At 35.4% G+C, this 18100-nt stretch overlaps 1 protein-coding gene across 1 annotated transcript in view; it reads right to left on the bottom strand.

Annotated features, from left to right (window-relative positions):
* btbd8 (BTB domain containing 8) overlaps positions 1-17110 on the bottom strand; it is a 38285-nt gene extending 21175 nt beyond the window's left edge. The window contains exons 1-6 of the mRNA XM_084128319.1: positions 16917-17110; positions 15161-15319; positions 10506-10685; positions 10162-10295; positions 9891-10008; positions 2559-2648 (exon numbers count right to left, since the gene is read on the bottom strand). Coding sequence (XP_083984445.1) covers positions 2559-2648; positions 9891-10008; positions 10162-10295; positions 10506-10685; positions 15161-15264 — 626 coding nt within the window. The 5' untranslated portion in view covers positions 15265-15319; positions 16917-17110. The remainder of the gene's footprint in view (positions 1-2558; positions 2649-9890; positions 10009-10161; positions 10296-10505; positions 10686-15160; positions 15320-16916) is intronic.
* Positions 17111-18100: the final 990 nt, after the last annotated feature.

Here is an 18100-nt window from a genome sequence, read left to right as displayed (position 1 = left end):
CTGATTTCACACATGCTTCAGACTTCAGACACTTGCTTCATGCTTCAGACGCAATAGCAAAGAGGCGTCCCCAAAGCGTCAATACTATGACTTTACTACTTCTCAGGGAACAAGGGTAACAATCGTAACCCGTGACGTTTTACAGAACCAAAATATGCTGTTGTTGTTGTTGAATCACAGCTGATTCATCCATAATCATTTGAGCTGTTAGTCGTTGCCTTGTCGTTGCATACTAGCATGTTCATGTTTGGGGGGGAGGAGCAATGAAGGGAGGGAGGGGTGTGTTTCTTTTGGGTAGTGGTGTGTTTGTTTGGGAGTTGATTTTCAAATATCAACAGTGTTTCTCATAAATTGTTTACTGCACCTTTAATGCATTTACATGGTAACATTACTTGATACTAAATTTTTATAGCATTTATCTAGCTTTGTTAAAGGTGCTGTATGTAACTTTTTTACTCTACTAAAGCATAACAATACCATAATATGTTTGCAGATATTTAGAAGTTCACATTCTCGTTTCTCTGAAAAACACTTCTACAGTGTTACTTCTACAATTGTATTTATTATTTTGTCAGTCGGGTTTTGTTTTGGTCTGTGTGATCTCGCCCACTGCCTGTTCACCCAATAGTATTTCGACACCCCGGGATGCCAGTTGGCAGGAAACACAGCGTATCGCAGCCTTGGAAACGAGCAAACAAACTGGTCAGAGATAGCAGATTCCACACAACCTAAAAAGCCTTGGTATCCATCTAAAAATCTCTATGAACGAGAGCATATTAAAACGTGGATAAATCAACTCATTAACTTACAGTCTACTCGGTTTTCGTCGTCAATTGCATTCGTTCTGTTGGGTGTCCTAAAACTGGCAACTCTCGTGAGCGTCGAGTCTGAGGAGGAGGGGGCGGGGGAAACAACGTTCTCTGATATTTTGAATTTGGACTGCAGTACCTATTTATCTTTATCTATCATTCTTACATACAGCACCTTTAATGTTAAATAAAAAATGATATTAAAATGTTACAAATAACATTAACTAAGATTAATAAATACCAATATGTGTTTTTGAAAATTTGCTGTGATAGACGGCATGAAATTATTTACAGAACACAATTTTCAGTTCTGTGTTGACATAATTTCTATTGAAAAACAAAGTTTAGGTGGACATAGTCTAGTTTATGTCAATGCCTGGCAAAACAAAGACAATTTAGATTCAATCATTGGCACTACCTTCTCTTCACCTACACTTGTAGAAAAGCCAGAATCAGAGATCAAACTATGAGAAAAAGATCCAAAGATGTAAGAGGCCTAAATCTTCTAATGAAGAATGATTTATCAAAATTAAAAAACTATCAAAATTAATAAAATAAAAGGGCATTCACGTTTTTCTTGTTTTGTTTTTTGTCACAGAGCTCAGAAAAATCAGCATCAGGTATTTTATTCTTCTCAATATTGTGTTTTGATAATAGTATAGTAAAAGCTAAGTGCGGTTTTAGAATAGACAGACAGGTGCAAGAAGGAGCGCTACCGCAGGTCCTTCCTTCCAACAGCAGTTAGTCTCTTTAATTGCAGTAACAACACTATTTAGCACTTATTTATCTATTACTTCTATCTAGTATTTTTATTCAATGTGTTTTTCTGTACTTGTTTTTTTTTTTTGTTTTTTTTTTGGAGCTGCTGTAATAAGTGAATTTCCCCGGTGTGGGATTAATAAAGTCTACTTACTTACTTACTTAAATCCACAAAAGTCTATTTTTGATACACATCATGGACTGAACTGCTCAGCATGAAACACTACACACAGTATCCTGGTTTTCCCAGACACAGACTGAGCAATGAATAATTGATTGCTGGTGGCTGGAATATCCTCCTCCGGGAGAAGGTCTGACTAAGTACTCATGCTGAACTCTGCGACAAATCAGATCACACATATGGCCTAACTTAACACACAGAGTCTGGATTTTTAAATGACATGGACTGCAAGCACAAGGGCCACAGGTTCAATCTAAAACATTATTAAAAGAAAAATACATGAACTATAGATCTTCTTAAATTGAAGCCCTGCTTTGTCATCTTAAATGCAGGAAGTCCCAGGCTCTCAGAGATATCTTACTAGAAAAAATTCTGTTTTGGAGTTTTGGAGAAAAACATTTATTTCACAATGTGATTTTCCCCCTACTTTCAATTATTTTACTTCAATGAAAGGTTAGATTTTTGCGAATTATTTTAATTAAAGATCAAAAGGATAAACGATGCAGATTTATTTTTACAGCCATCTTTGATCATATTTACCAGGGGTGCCAATAATTCCGACCACAACTGTACACATATACCCGGAACCGGTAAAATAATAAACAGCAAGAGCTAGAGTTTAATATAATGACTGGCTTGCTGTACATTATCCTTTACATACCTTTAAATGATGACAAAAACTAAACATGACAGAGTATTTGATACTTGTATTTGTACTATGTGTCTGTGTATGTGTGTTATGTCTTTGGAGGCTAGATGATGAGTTGCAGTGATTTGTCCCGTTTTGATGGTTATACGGCATAACCTACCCCTGCAGAGTGATACACTGACGCAAACTCTCCATCCAACTGCCACACAACATCGCTCGGAAATACTGCGAGCGTGCGCACAGAATGGCCCTATGGGAAAGGAAAAAAACATACAGACAACGTCAGTTTCCCCTATCACTCACACACGCTTCACGCCACATTACCCAGGATCGATATTTGTAAAACAGCCGCAGGAAAAATGTGTGTGCTATTCAGTGTGTGTTATTCACTGAATGATATGCTTGGGCATGTAGAAAAAAAAATCAAGAATATAAAGAGGACTTTGAAATGGAGGGAGGAAGATGTAATAGTTTGTTGAATATTTTAGAAGATGGTGATGACTGTGGCTCTGACTCAAACCTAGTGAGCTGATTACCTTCACAGACACATCCCGATGGCTGTCATGTTCCAAGTTCTTAGAAAAGTACTTCTTCTGAAAGTCTTCTGTACAGCTGATTTATAGCTGAATTGAATTTGTTTCATAATTGATGAACTGCAACACCAGCACTGTTATTGAACACTGAACTGACTTGAGCTGAATAATGACACTATTGCTGTCTATAAAGCTGCTTATAGCTGAATTAAGCTTATTGCATAATTTAATATACTTAGTTATTTAATATTAGTTATTTAACTAGTTAAGTGAACTACATTTAGCTGAATATTGACACTATTGTCTTTTTAGAGCTGCTTTACAGCTAAAATTGTATTTGTTTCATAATTAAAGAAATTCAAGAACACTGTTATTTTCTTATTACTGTGAAGCTTCTTTGAGAAAATCTGTATTGTATGAAGTGCTATATAAATAAATTTGACTTGACTAATCATGTGGATTTCATATGGGTTTGAAAACCTTAATGTTTATCATTTTACTGTCATTATTAAACAGTTTTAAATATGTTGCTATCATCACACCTTTCTAGCATGGTACAATGTTAATGTACATGGTCTTGGTGGATCAGATCTGATGGTATGCTGCTGCAGAGCAAGTATGGAGATTGGCTACTGCCAATACATTCAGAGACACGCTGCTGTGAGCATGTAGCACATACTGATAGCATACATTAAATTACCCATAGCAGATCTATACAGGTGGAGCAGGGGGAGGTGGAGGGTCTCTGATAGCATACTGCAAGACTTGCTAACAGCAACTTTAAGGAACTATCATCCTGCGCCGCCGCCATCTAGTGTTTCACAACAAGATTACGCTTAATATATCTACTCTATTAGCATAGTTTACAAGTTTTTTCTTCGTTGTGATATCAGGATGATACATGTAGCATTAAGTAAAAATGTCAGGGTCATACAACTATATATATATATAAAATATATATATTTAAAATTACATAAATCTATTTTAATTCAGAAATTTAAAAAAAAATGATGCATCTAAGGCGAGACACGGCAGGCAAAAACATCAATTTTCATGCAGTGGTCAGTTTTGAGATTTTGGGCTAGTTTACTCCTTCAATATGTGTTCTTTCAAGCTGCTATAAAGAAAACGTTGAAAATATACATTAAGATGTTTATTTTATTACATATTGTTTACTTGCGGCAGTAAGTTTCTCCCGAATTTACCAGGAAGTTAGCATTCCAACGTGACATGCCGAGTTCTGTCTGTTTACTGAAGTCTGTCATGACCGGTATCACTGTAAAGCTCTGAGTCTCCTGCACAACGCTATGTAACCCAAATATGGGCATTTCCTTTCTATCAGTAACCAATCGTGAATGTCCAAAGGGGGATTTAAAGGACGATTTCTCATTTAGAGCTATTTAAATCTTTAACTGCCGTTTTCTCAAAATGAGTTTTTCATTCTCCAGTATAAACATCTCAGCCTGTGTAGCACCTGTGCACACCAAACTTTCCAGTTATACACTTAGCAGTATTCTGAAGATATTTTCAGAGGGATTTGTTAATAAATCATTCCTGGCCCGATTTATGTGACATTTTAATAAAAAAAATATGGCGAAAATCAATTTTTTATGGCTATGGACAGTATATTTTGATTTCCTAGGTAATGAAAGCATATCCTGAAATCCCTCTGAGTTTTTATTTTCATCTTGTGTGTAAACAAAACGAAAAAAGAATGTTGCACCTGGCTTTATCATATGTTCAGTTCTATCTACCGAAAATATATGCAAAATCGTGCATATTTAATGAGATAATGCCTAATCTGCATAATTAAACATACAAATTTCTAAAACTTGTAATACATTTTTTTTTATATACTTGTGTAAGTAATCAACTGAGGAAGTTTCATGGTGATATCTATTATTTCAAAATTTTACCCTATTCACCTGTAGTGTCTCGCCTTAAGAGGATCTTCAAGTCATGTTGATTATAAAATAAACTTGTATGCAGGGCTCCAAACAAAAAAATCAATTAAGGAGCCAATGGCTCCTATAGGGGAAAAAAACAGGCGCCAAATAATTTTTTTAAGAGCCACATAACAATGCACTTACTTTTAGTCACCCTGTTGTGTGCATGTCTCTCCTCTTCTTACAGTTTCAGCATTTTCATCTAGTGAATGTTCTGGGAACTGGAGCTTATTTGGTAACTGAATATCACTTGCGACTTATGAACTATTTCATAAGTTCATATTTTGGCGCTTTCACTCAGTGAAACGTTCACGCAAATCATCTCATTTCATGACGTTAACAAAACAAATGAAGCGATAGGCTAGGGGTGGGCGATATGGCAAAAATATCATATCACGATTTTTTTCAGGAAAATCACAATTCACGATTTTATCACGATTCTTTTTTATGTTGGTTTTACTATTTTGTGACTGAGCATTACAGCCAAACTAATGTCCATATTTTAAAAACAAAGCCTTAGGTAACAAAATATAAAATAAAAAAGAATGGCAGAAAGGGGCGAAGATAAAAAATGTAGTCATTTTCTTTGTTATTAAATATTAAGATCAAAGGTAAACATTACACATAAACACTTTATATACAAATGAAATAGTGTTTTGTTTTCAGCTACAGTAGGTGTATTTAACAGTAGCATTGAAGAAAGTAATTAAAACAAAACATAGACTTCACTGTATAAATTATAAATTGATACTTATTAAAGCTACTATTAAAGTTATCAGTCAAGAGCAGTGAGTAATTTTCTCTTTGCATTTTGTTGTTTCATTAACATTAAAGGGATAGTTCTCCTAAAAATTCAAATTGTCATAATTTACTCTCAAGTTGTTTTAAACTTGAATACATTTTTTTTTTCTTCTGTTGAAAATAAAAGTTATTTGGACGAATGTGGGTAACCAAACAGTTGATGTACCCCAGTGACTTCCATAGTATATTTTTCTCCTTTGGGACCAGCTACTGTTTGGTTACCCACATTCTTCAAATTATTAATATTAGAAAATATTAGAAGGAAATTAATACAGTTTTGGAACAACATTAGAGTGCGTAAATAATGAGATAATTTTTATTTTTGGGTGAACTATCCCTTTAAGGACAAGCGGCAGCGTGTTTACAATTGCTACTGTCTCTTTAAGAGCTGAGCGCGACGCGTCTAATGTACACGCATTTGACAAGCAGATTTTCTCTCAATTTTCTCAAGTTTGCTTTCACTTTAGACATAACCGACTTTGTTTATGTAAACCTTGTGTGTATTTAACAGTATTAGCACAATAAGACTCGAAAGATAACTTAGTCCAGTATCCAGGCGCTGGTAGACAGGCTTTTCCATACTTTTAGTGCATGTGAGCTTCACATGTACGCGCTGAGAAACGCACACGTTAGAACAGCGCATCAGCACGCGAATTAAATGTTTAACCGACAAAAAATTAAAGCACATGCAAATTATTAACTTTTGTGAACTGCAGCACTGTCCCGTTCCGCTATGTTAACATTTTATGTGAACATACGTCGCGTTGTTCAGTATGTTGGGACAGAGGCGCCAGAACAGCAACTAGAAAGCACGATACGATATTTCTTCAAAAGCAGATCGTGGAGACATTTTAATCGTCCACGATCAAAAATCGTCATATCGCACACCCCTACGATAGGCTACTGGTTAAAACATGCAGGTAGGATGCAAATTTTTCAATCAAAGGGAGTAAATTTGTATTGTCGCCAATGGCGACCTTGGCAGAAATTTCACTCGCAAATAAATATTTTTGGTCGCAAATGCGACCATTTTAGTCGCAGTTTGGAGCCCTGTGTATGTACTTTTTAACAAATTAAAAGAACCGGATAAAAAAAAATGTTTAGTAGCATAAAAGCATAAAAATAGCATAAATCCATAAAGACAAAAAAATGATCTAATCTAACTGGTTTATGAGGCAGACTACATGTCCCATCAGGCAAAACAAGAATGATAAAATACATAGATAACACATGAATTACACACTAAATGCACATCATTTGCTCTTAATTTGTTGCACCAAATCATAATTACGATTTCCGAAGCCACAAATAAAATCTTCCCTGAAGGCAGGATTAGACACAGCTGGTGACACTTCATATGATCTACAGTCTTACGCTCTCTTATGTCCCTCGCCTCATCTTCTCCCTCTCAGTCCTCCTCATCTCTCTCAACCAACAGCCCCATTATTCTCTATCTGCCATAAACATTCGCTATAAATAGATTCTTATTTTACAACGTGTCACTTCTGGTCTCCTCTCAGAACAAACTGCAGCTCTAAGAGTGATGACTGAGGGAGGCTAAGAATAACGCTTAAAAAAAAAAATGGTATAACACATTATTTTTCGGACAGATCTGCACGCCCCTGCTAATAGGGGTCTTTTTGTCATAGTAAATTTTGCAGTCAATTTCACATGATGGCAGTGATGGATCTATTTCAGAGGAAGCATCTCCATTTGTAGAGCATTTTGTTCATGTGTCATACAGTCCACATGTGCACTCCATTCTATTGCTTTTCCATTTCCATTGAAATTATAAAACAAAATTCTGCTTTTGACATATATGCCATTTTGGGTTCTATTTTTTGGTTACATTAAGACAGCCTAAATGTCTAACATTCAAAGAGGAAATACCACAGATCCAACAAGTCATATTTTATACAGCATTAAATTGATGACACACATTTATCGACTGACCTACAACAGTCAGGGACTGTCAGCGGCTGTGGATGATGTTGTAAAATTAAGTATGTCACAATTTTATTTATTAAAGCACAATAACTGGCTAATAGGATTTATTTCTCCCTCTAAAATATGTTTAAGTTGCTTTATGTTGAAATATAGCAATTCAATTTGCCATAGAAGTTGTTTAAATGAATTTTGCATTTCTAATTGTACTGTTATCATTTCAGTTTCAAGTTAGAAAAATCCATTTTAATAAATTATCTACTTAAAACCGGGATTTTAAATGATAATATTCATAAGATAGCCATGTGTGAAGTCATAACTAGCACACCTGTGCAAATGACCAGTGCTGTTCTGGTGTATGTATCCTGCAGTGAGACTGACAGATCTGCAGCAGTCACCTCAAGCCTGACATACTGATCAGGACTGCAGATCTCTCTCTCTCCATCCATACAACCTAAACCCGCAGAGATGCAGCTCCCGGCTGATGATGACGGAGCGCCTGTTGCTATAGTAACAGGTCATGGCAACTGCTCTAACCTCTGCAGCACCAAACAAAGATGCTAACAAGATAATGAATGACAGAAAACTACCCAAATACAACAATGCTGTAATTCATCTTCATAACATGATCGTGTCGCATTGCTAATATCATCAGCATTCACTACAAATTGGTGTGTTGTATGCAAAATATCATTTTTTTGGTATTTTGGTTTTCAATGTCAGATTATATTCACTTAGTTTCTTTCGGATTAGCTTTGACTTTGCCGTTTCACGTAGGAGAAACTGTACTTCTGCCACCTCCTGGGAATTTATGATACAGCAACTTTTGCTGGTTCCACTTAAGTCAGACCATCCAGCACTGAATATCAGAGATGCACAGTACCATATATCGGGTGATACCTGGGATTTTTTTTACTTTTTAATCGGTATCAAGCTATATTGCAGGGGTGTCCAAACTCGGTCCTGGAAGGCCACGGTCCAGTACAGTTTAGCTCTAACTTGCAAATAAACGAGTAAATGGCCATTTATCTTGTGGACGGACTTTACTGGAAGATAGTGATTACAGTTTATAAGTTCTTACAAAAATCGCTTCGCTTCAGAAGGTCTTTATCAACCCTCTGGAGTCGTATTGATTACTTTTATGATGGATGAATGCACTTTTTTGGGCTTCAAAAAAAAAAAATGGTACCATTCACTCCCATTACAAAGCCAGGAAGAGCCAGGATATTTTTAATATAACTCCGATTGTGTTTGGCTGAAAGAAGAAAGTCATATTCACCTAGGATGGCTTGAGTACAATCCTTTGAGTACATTATGGAATATTTTTCCTTTTTGGGAGAACTAACCCCTTTAACATATCGGACAGAATTTTTATTTCAGCGCATCTCTATTGAAAATACAAAAGTACTTTGTAATTCTTTTTACAGTTTGTTATAGTATGAGTTTAGCGTGGGACTACCTGTTTGTCTAAACAACAGTAGACCGCAGTAGGGCTGTGCTGCTAGTAGCATAACAATCCATTTTTGTTACTGTTCATCTATTTTTTAATGTTTTCATTAAAAAAAAATTGTTGCTGACAAGTGTCTTCATGCAGGTGTTGAATCTCTGCATAAAGTACTGAGGCTACTGTAATATCACTGGGTTTGAATGAAAAACCATAGTGTGTTGAATTTTCACACAATAGTGAAAGAGAAAAAGAATGTCATGGTTGAACAGCTGGTTAAATGATACATTTAGAATTAGTGAAACTCCATGTAATAGAGACCAAATGTCTAAGACCACTACAGTGAAAATGCTTCTATTTTGCATTATTTACATTCTTTTCAAATGTAAATGGTATTTTCAATTGTCAGGATTTTACATTTTTACATGTATTTAGAATGTATTACTATTTGGTATGTCCCACTTTTACTTTATTGACAGCAGCACTCTAGCTGCATGAACTCCACAAGTTTGAGTAAAACCTGATCATCATGTTGTTCAATATAATTTGAGAATGTTTAAAGGGTCACAAATTCACTTATTTGATTACTATGCAAGAATTTTTAATCCTTAAAAATCGCTTCATGATTTTACATCACAACAAGTTTTAATTTTTCAAAAATCCTACAGCTGTTTATTTCCTTGTTTAAAGGAAAAACATACCACATTTTCAAAATGGTCTGCAACTTCTGAATCCTGCTACATAAACGATTTAAGAAAAGTGAGACACAAGCACATTGGTAATTTTATGCAAAAGCTGCAGAAATCTGGTCATGATGATTTTACCTGTGTGCTGAAAAGACTCTATCTGCCACCTGAATGCTGATGTCAGACATATCAGCCATGTGATACAGAGCCAAAAGATCTGCCCCAAGCCCAGATGCTGACTCGAAATTCTCTGAACCTGACAAACAAAGAGAAATTAAGCAGAATGAGCAACAAAGCCACAACGTGCAATCGTGTGGCTATTACTACTCATAAATAGAGAGCAGCGCTAATGCAGCTCCAGTAAAGAACAATTTGATTTCTGCAATGTAACTGGAAATGTTGTCCTTACCCGAGTCAGAGCTGACCTGAGAGTCAACATCAGGGCCGTCTTCAGCAGTGCCGTTCACTACCAGCGAATGGCCATTGTGAATATTTAAGGCAGTGCTTTCCTTTGCCAGGCGCTTGTCATCTGTGTACACGTTTCTGTTATAGCAAGAGCAACATGTAACATTTTACCAAACACGTATAGCTCAACTCTTTTACAGTTACAGGTACAACATTGATCCATGGTTTTATTTTACATTTATGAACATTTTTTAAAAACAGCTTTAGCTTTACTGCAATAATAATATTTACAATAATAATACTGATTAGGTCGGTTGTGAAGAGTAATACAGAAATGCCATTATGTACTGTATGAAGTGCTTGAGGGCTGCAGGTTCAATCCCCTGCAGGTGTATGACAGGTGTAGTTAGTTCGGTTCCCAGCAGGAGGTGAGGAGCTCGGGCCAGCAGCACCGCTCTGTGGGCCTTCAGCCGAACAACAGAACCCACACACAGAGTGACGTCAGTCTCCTGCTCCTCCTGCAGCAGCCTATTGTAGAAAGAGATCACAATTATTGCAGGAGGGGGTTTTTATGTTCTCTCTGTTTGTTAGTGCGGGGTGCTTTTTTTTCCCCTGGAATAACATTTTGTCTTGTAACAAATTAATTGCTCAATGCCTCTTACTATTTTGTTGCATTTAGCAACACACTGCTGAGAGTCTTTCTAGATGCTACATTAAAGGCACACTATGCAAGATTTGTACCGTAATATAACAGCTTCGAAATAATTTCGATGGTAAACGAACTCGTAGTAGGGTGAATCATCCCGATAGCAAAGCAGGCAGTGCAGGTTTGAGAGGTGGCGGCCCGACAAATCTCGCGAGAATCACGACTTGCTTTACGGCACAACGTCACATACATCAACAACAGCCTCTATGGAAGACACTAGCACGCATTTCAGACGTGAATTGTGGCAGAGTTGACGAAGAAAACGAAGAAAGAGCGGTCGGAAGAGTGCAGAGACGGCTCTGCGTGAGTGGTATTTACGACAGTGACGTTAAATACAAGTACTCCACAGCGACTCTAGGGGTCGCTGTTTGAGAAAAACGGAAACTGCATAGTGTGCCTTTAAGTATTTATATATATATATATATATATATATATATATTAGTGCTGTCAAAGTTAGCGCGTTAATAACGCGTTAACGCAAAATCATATTAACGGCACTATTTTTTTTAACGCGCGATTAACGCAGCACGTATTTTCTGTTTGACCCGTGGCCCAACCCCTAGTTGGAGAAATGGAGATACACAGTGTTGCCAACTTAGCAACATTGCAGACCCCTTTCGCGATTTTTCCCCTTCAAAAAAGCGCCCAAACCTTATTTAGTTTCTGAGAATCTACCGGTACCGCTCTCCCAGCATGCACGCACCTCTCTCTCTCTCTCTCTCTCTCTCTCTGCGTCTCGCGCTGGAGAGAGGAGCAGCGCTTTAATTCATTCAGTTAAACACAGATATTATGTTGCTTCTCTAATTTTACATGCAAGTATAGCGGAAATCACAGCACATATATTGTTTTTATCTTATGTGTATTTGATTTCATCAGACGACGGCTCGATTATCAGGATTTTTGTGCAGATTAACATCTTGGAAGGGAGAGCTGGTTATGTCTTAATGGGTCGCGTTTCAGTCACTATTTCATATTCATTCCGTTGTTTGACAACAGAAACAGTAAAATATACCAATAAAAGCAGTTTTATTGATAATTTAGCTTCATCAAAATGGGCACAGAGAGAGACAAACTAATGTAATAATAAATAATAAATGTACATTTAGCATTTTCAGAAGAGCTGCCCTGTCATGCAAAAATCTAAACATGTTTGTGTTAGTAAATTGCTCAGTGCAAAGAAAGAGAAGTAATGGTGGGAACCTGGTATTTCTTTCTACATGTATCTAATAGACATGAACAAGTTCTTTGAAAAACATCTATGACCTTTGAAACATGTCTTGTCTTCATGCTCTATGTTGACTATGGTTTCAATAATAAACATACATTTGCATAAAGCATCCATATTTATCCATGCCCATGTTGATTAGAGTATTACAAACTTGAAAAGTATTAATTTAAGGTACATTTAGAACAAATAAAAAATGTGCAATTAAATGCGATTAATCGCGAGTTAACTCATGACAATCATGCGATTAATCGCGATTAAATTTTTTAATTGATTGACAGCCCTAATATATATATATATATATATATATATATATATACAGACCCTTTCCAAAAAATTTGAATATCATGGAAAAGTTTATTTATTTCCATAATTCCATTCAAAACGTTAAACTTCCATAGACTATAGATTCAGGGCCCACAACTTAAACGATTTCAAGTATTTAGTTGTTTATTTGTACATAATGTGGGCTTCCAGCTCATAAAACCCACGAAAACAGGATTTCAAAAAATTAGAATATTACATGAAATCACACTGTAATTACACAGTGATACCATGGTCATTGAACCAGGTTTTGGTTATTTTGGCAGTGTTGGCAGGTGCAAATCCTGCTGGAAAATGAAGTCAGCATCTCCATAAAGCTTGTCTGCTGAAGGAAGCATGAAGTGCTCTGAAAATGTACTGGTAGACGGCTGCGTTGAGTGGACAGCACAGTGGACCAACACCAGCCGATGACATGGCTCCCCAAACCAACATAGACCGTGGAAACTTCACACTGGACTTCAAGCATCTTGGATTGTGTGCCTCTCCATTCTTCCTCCAGACTCTGGGACCTTGGTTTCCAAATGAGATGCAAAATTTGCTCTCATCAGAAAAGAGGACTTTGGTCCACTGTGCTTTATTAAATCCAGAGTCAACGCAGCCGTCTACCAGGACATTTTCAGAGCACTTCATGCTTCCTTCATTTTCCAGCAGGATTTGCACCTGCCCACACTGCCAAAAGAACCAAAACCTGGTTCAATGACCATGGTATCACTGTGTAATTACTGTGTGATTTTCATGTAATATTCTAATTTTTTTAAATCCTGTTTTCGTGGGTTTTATGAGCTGGAAGCCCAAATTATGTACAAATAAACAACTAAATACTTGAAATTGTTTAAGTTGTGGGCCCTGAATCTATAATCTATGGAAGTTTAACGTTTTGAAAGGAATTATGGAAATAAATAAACTTTTCATGATATTCTAATTTTTTGGAAAGGGTCTGTATGTATATATATATATATATATATATATATATATATATATATATATATTAAAAAATATGTGGTAGTGTAGCCTAGTGGTTGTAGATCTGGGATGGAAACTAAAAGGACTGAACCCCAGAAAGACTAACACCAACTAACAATCTTTACATAAAAATACATACATTGCTTTTCTAAGGATCTGTAGTGTTTTGATAAAAAAAGAAAGAAAAAAAAGGCAATCCTATGTGTAAAATAAGAAATAAAGTCACACTATGAGATATAGAGTCGAAATCATAAAATAAAGTCTCTCTCAATTACAATAAATACAATTAAAAAAAAGAAATAAAGTCACAAAGATATAAAGCCGCAATTACCTTTTTATTATTTATTTATTTATCAGATTTTAACACTTTTCATAATTGCGATATCTCAGTGACATTATCTCTTTTAAACGTTTTAAACGTTATATCTCAGTTAGACAAATATTTTACTGAAACAGGCTTTCAGCGTTGAAACAGGCTGACTAACTGCACAATAAAAACACACAACACCACTAATGTGTCTCAAGAGAATACAAGAACTATCACTAAAGCATCACTGAGGCACTAAATCTAAAAAGAGTCTTTACTGACGGAGGCTCTTCCTCCAACTTCACATCAACATCACTGTCAGCCTCATTTTGGCATCTTCTGCTGCAGTGTGCTTAATCTGGGTGACCCAGAATCCTCTGTTGCCCTAGGCCTTTGTGCTGGGCATTGGTGTGGCTGAAGTCCTCTCTCCTCCGATGAGAGCACAGAGAGATGAAGAAGTGGGAGAAAGAGAGTTGCATTTCCATCCTAAATAAAACTGCGGTGTGGACCATGAGTAATAACTACAGTTCCCGTGATGCCACAAGCTTCAGATGGCAGAAGTGCACAGCACACTACAGGTTGGAATGAAAAGGAGGACATAACCTTTTAAAAGAAAATATGTTTGCTTTCTTCTTTCAAGACTAGTAGTGCATTGAGTAGTCCTCATCTCGCAAAACAACAATAGCTGGGATGTACTGGCATTACAGTTCTGGACGATACTGATTCAATATAGATTAGTCGATAATCATTTTCATATTCAATTCAAATACTAATTTTGTCTAAATAAATTAAAAATAAAACACTGCAAACTAAAATCAATTCCAAATGAATTTAGGCATCACAGCATATTAATGTGCCGTATCAAAAAATAATCATTCTGAGATTCGCTTAAGATTACAAATCAACAATGTTTAAATTATTACTAATAATATATTTTTTTGTGGTTTTAAAGATTAACTTAATTGAGTGCCAAATGACGGAAAAAGTATAAATCTAAAAAAAAGGAATGAGAATGCACAAATAAATCCAATGCTGACAGAAAAAAACTGTAAAATCAGATGTTTGTACCAATATATTGTGCATGCATAAACAAAAGAACAATTTTTCTAGAGAAATATGTTTCTTTTTAGATTCTGACAGCAGTTTTGATCAATGCTATGAACAGAATTATCCATTTCTTTTAAAAATGTCTAAAATATTTTTGTTAGAAAATAAAAATGTATTTTTATTTAATTCACACTTTCGAATGGCAGCGTATGTTCACATAAAGCAAATGATCAGAGTTTGCATACAGTATGAAATCAGCAAAGGGAGTGGCATAAGCTGTGCAAACATTAAAGCAGGTCGGCGTGATTTGACTACACTGGTTGCTAAGAGTGCGTCATATAACAACAGTGATGCTCTATGCTACTATTTGCAATTCATACAAGTTTTGAAAAAGCATAACAAATGTCTTTCATGTTGAAGGTGATAATTACCGGTTCAGGTCTCCTGACAAAGCATTTGCCAGTCGCTTCTTCAGCTGGTTTCTGTATTTGCGCTCTTTAGCTTGGAACTCCCTGGCAGCCTCGGTGGATGACATGTTATTGCCAAACTGCTGAGCACAAACGTCAGCACATTTCTGTCATGACGAACATCTAATGAGAGAAATAAGAAACACAATTCAGTCTCCTAACCACATCTTCACTATCTTTTTTTCTACAAGAAATAAATGAGGGACGCTTTTGTCTGAAGTGTCCTATAGTGTGCACTTATAACAACAACAATCTTCATGGTCAATCAATGCATTTTTTAAATGTATTTATTTGTTTGTATATTTTGTCATTGTTTCATTTTAGTTTTGTTCTAGAAGGGTAATATAATAATAAATAAAAAAACTTTTAAAAAAACTAGCTCCATATAGGATAAAACAAAAGATATTTCCAATGTTCCAATGTGGAAAGAATATCTATGAAATAAATGAATAAAATAAACAACAATTACATGTCTTACAAGTAAGCCGAGAAACAATATTAACTCGGGAATAAAAGGATGTTGAACACTGTAAAAGTAAATGTAACCGACATCAAACAACATGTTTGGCTGCAGTCAATATATGGGTTTTCTGAAGCTAATATTTAGAAGCAGAATGGGGTATGGTATAAATATGGACATTTTACTTTGCATGTTTTCCTAAACCCAATCATATTTAATTGTTTAATATTTATGTGGACAATTAGGTATGCATGTGCAAAAGAAATGCTATGCCCAATATTGCTGTCATTATATTAAAGGTATAGCGGAGGATTTTTTACTTCCGGGTGGATCACCTATACTATTGGTCCTCCTAATTGTCAATCATTCTGGTGAATCAATCAAACTTATTCAAAAAGTGGAGAGGGCGGGTCTTATCTAAAATTCGGAAAGATCCTCCACTATACCTTTAAGTATAGCAAACCTTTGTTTAGAAAACAATTGAGATTTTTCCAGATAAGGTTGATGTATGGTTATTATGGAGATAAGAAGTGAAAGGGTTGCACAATATACACACACAAACACACACACACACACACACATATATATATATATATATATATATATATATATATATATGAAAACATTTAATTATCCACTGACAAGGCTTTTAGATTTAGAACTGACACATGGGGTTTGAACGCCTACACCTTCAGTTCCCCTGTCAGATCTTTGACCACCAAGTGAAACATGGGTCAGCAGCTGTGAGTATGCACAATTATAATCAAGTAAATTATTGATTATTAAAGGTTAGGCTCAACTGACGAAAAGTATAGGCTATTATAAAGCTTAGAGATGGACAAATATAATCTGTTAGCATGATTAGCATTCACACCATAAGAGTTTTCATATCAGACAGCAATCAAAACAAGCGTGCTTTCATAAACCAGTCATACAATAATACTATTTACACAAAATCACTTTATCTATCACATCCTGTGCGCTAAGTTAAATGTTTAAATAAAGGATGTGGGTGTGTATTTAATGATCCATTCCAGACTGCTAGCCATTAGCCTATAAACTGTCATTAACCACAAAGAGATAAACTTCGCTATGAATAATAGAAATATTATCTGCATTTTCCTACAAGAAAAATAATAATAATATTGATATCGCGCTGGAGACGATAAAACTAACAGACCACTCACTGAGGCACAATGACATTTCAAAAGCATCATGAGACTGTCGTGTTGTCAATGACAACTGGATGAGGACACTTACCTCACACTTTATCAAACTGAACAACGCGTCATCCTCACAGTTAAACATCCGCATCTGCACTTAGACGTTCACAAATGATTCTGATAGCGAAAGTAAATTTAAACAGTCCATGGAAAGCTGACACAACCTTCACAATTTACATGAGGAGTGCTGTGCTGTCTGGCAGTTGGGAGTATTTCTGACTTTGTTATGCTGCCCTCATGCGGTGCAGATGTGAAATGTAGCCTATGGCATGCAAAGTAGGTGAAGGTTGTGTGAGGTTATTAGATGTGTGCCATGGCAAATGTAATACAACGAAACTTTTCAAGAAACAAAGCAAATTATAAGTAAAAAAAATCTTATTTTTATGGACTAGTATTTATAAATTATTTATCCAAGCATATATATATATATATATATATATATATATATATATATATATATATATATTTAGTTGGTAACACTTTATTTCGATGGTCCGCTTTAGACATTCTACTAACTTTGCAACTACATGTCAATTTACACCTAACACTAACCTAGTCTAAAACGTCTAAAGTTGAGCATCGAAAAATAAAAGTGTAACCATTTAGTTTTTTTCAGAAAATGAAACACTACCTTCAACTAAGATACTGTTTGCTAGGACCTCTATTAGAAATCCGTTTATATTATATTTAAAAATAATAAAAGTCATGACTTTACATTTAAAATGTAAAAAAAAAAAAAAAAAAAAAAAGTGTCAAAAGTAATAATAAAGAAAATGTGACATTTTATACAATTAGTTGATGATTTATTTAGTAGAGACTGTGCGTTCATTTGATTAAACTGGAAGTGCTTGGCTGCTAACTCATTTGGTCTGGCAACATTAGTAGAGTTTATTGCATTACCCTACTAACTTGGACTGAAAACATGGTTGAGCGTGTTATGTTTAATGGGATTTGTTGGATAAACCAATTACAGAATAAGAATTTTATTTTTTATTTTTACATCCTTAAGTAAATTTAATATACTTACTGACCACATTTCAATGTTATAAGCAGCATTAAACTAATAAAGTGAGGTTCTGCCTTCCCTTTTTTAATTTCCCTTATTTGAAATCAAAATTTGCCTGATGTCTGTATAGTGACTTAAATATTTATAGTGAAATATTCCACATCTTAAAATATGCTGCATCTTGTTAAATATGCACATATTGCATATTACATATA

This window comes from Abramis brama (assembly GCF_963993115.1).
Source record: "Abramis brama genome assembly, chromosome: 11".
Taxonomy (NCBI): Eukaryota; Metazoa; Chordata; class Actinopteri; order Cypriniformes; family Leuciscidae; genus Abramis; species Abramis brama.
Note: the sequence above shows the minus strand (reverse complement) of the source record. Positions and strands in the feature narration are given on the sequence as shown.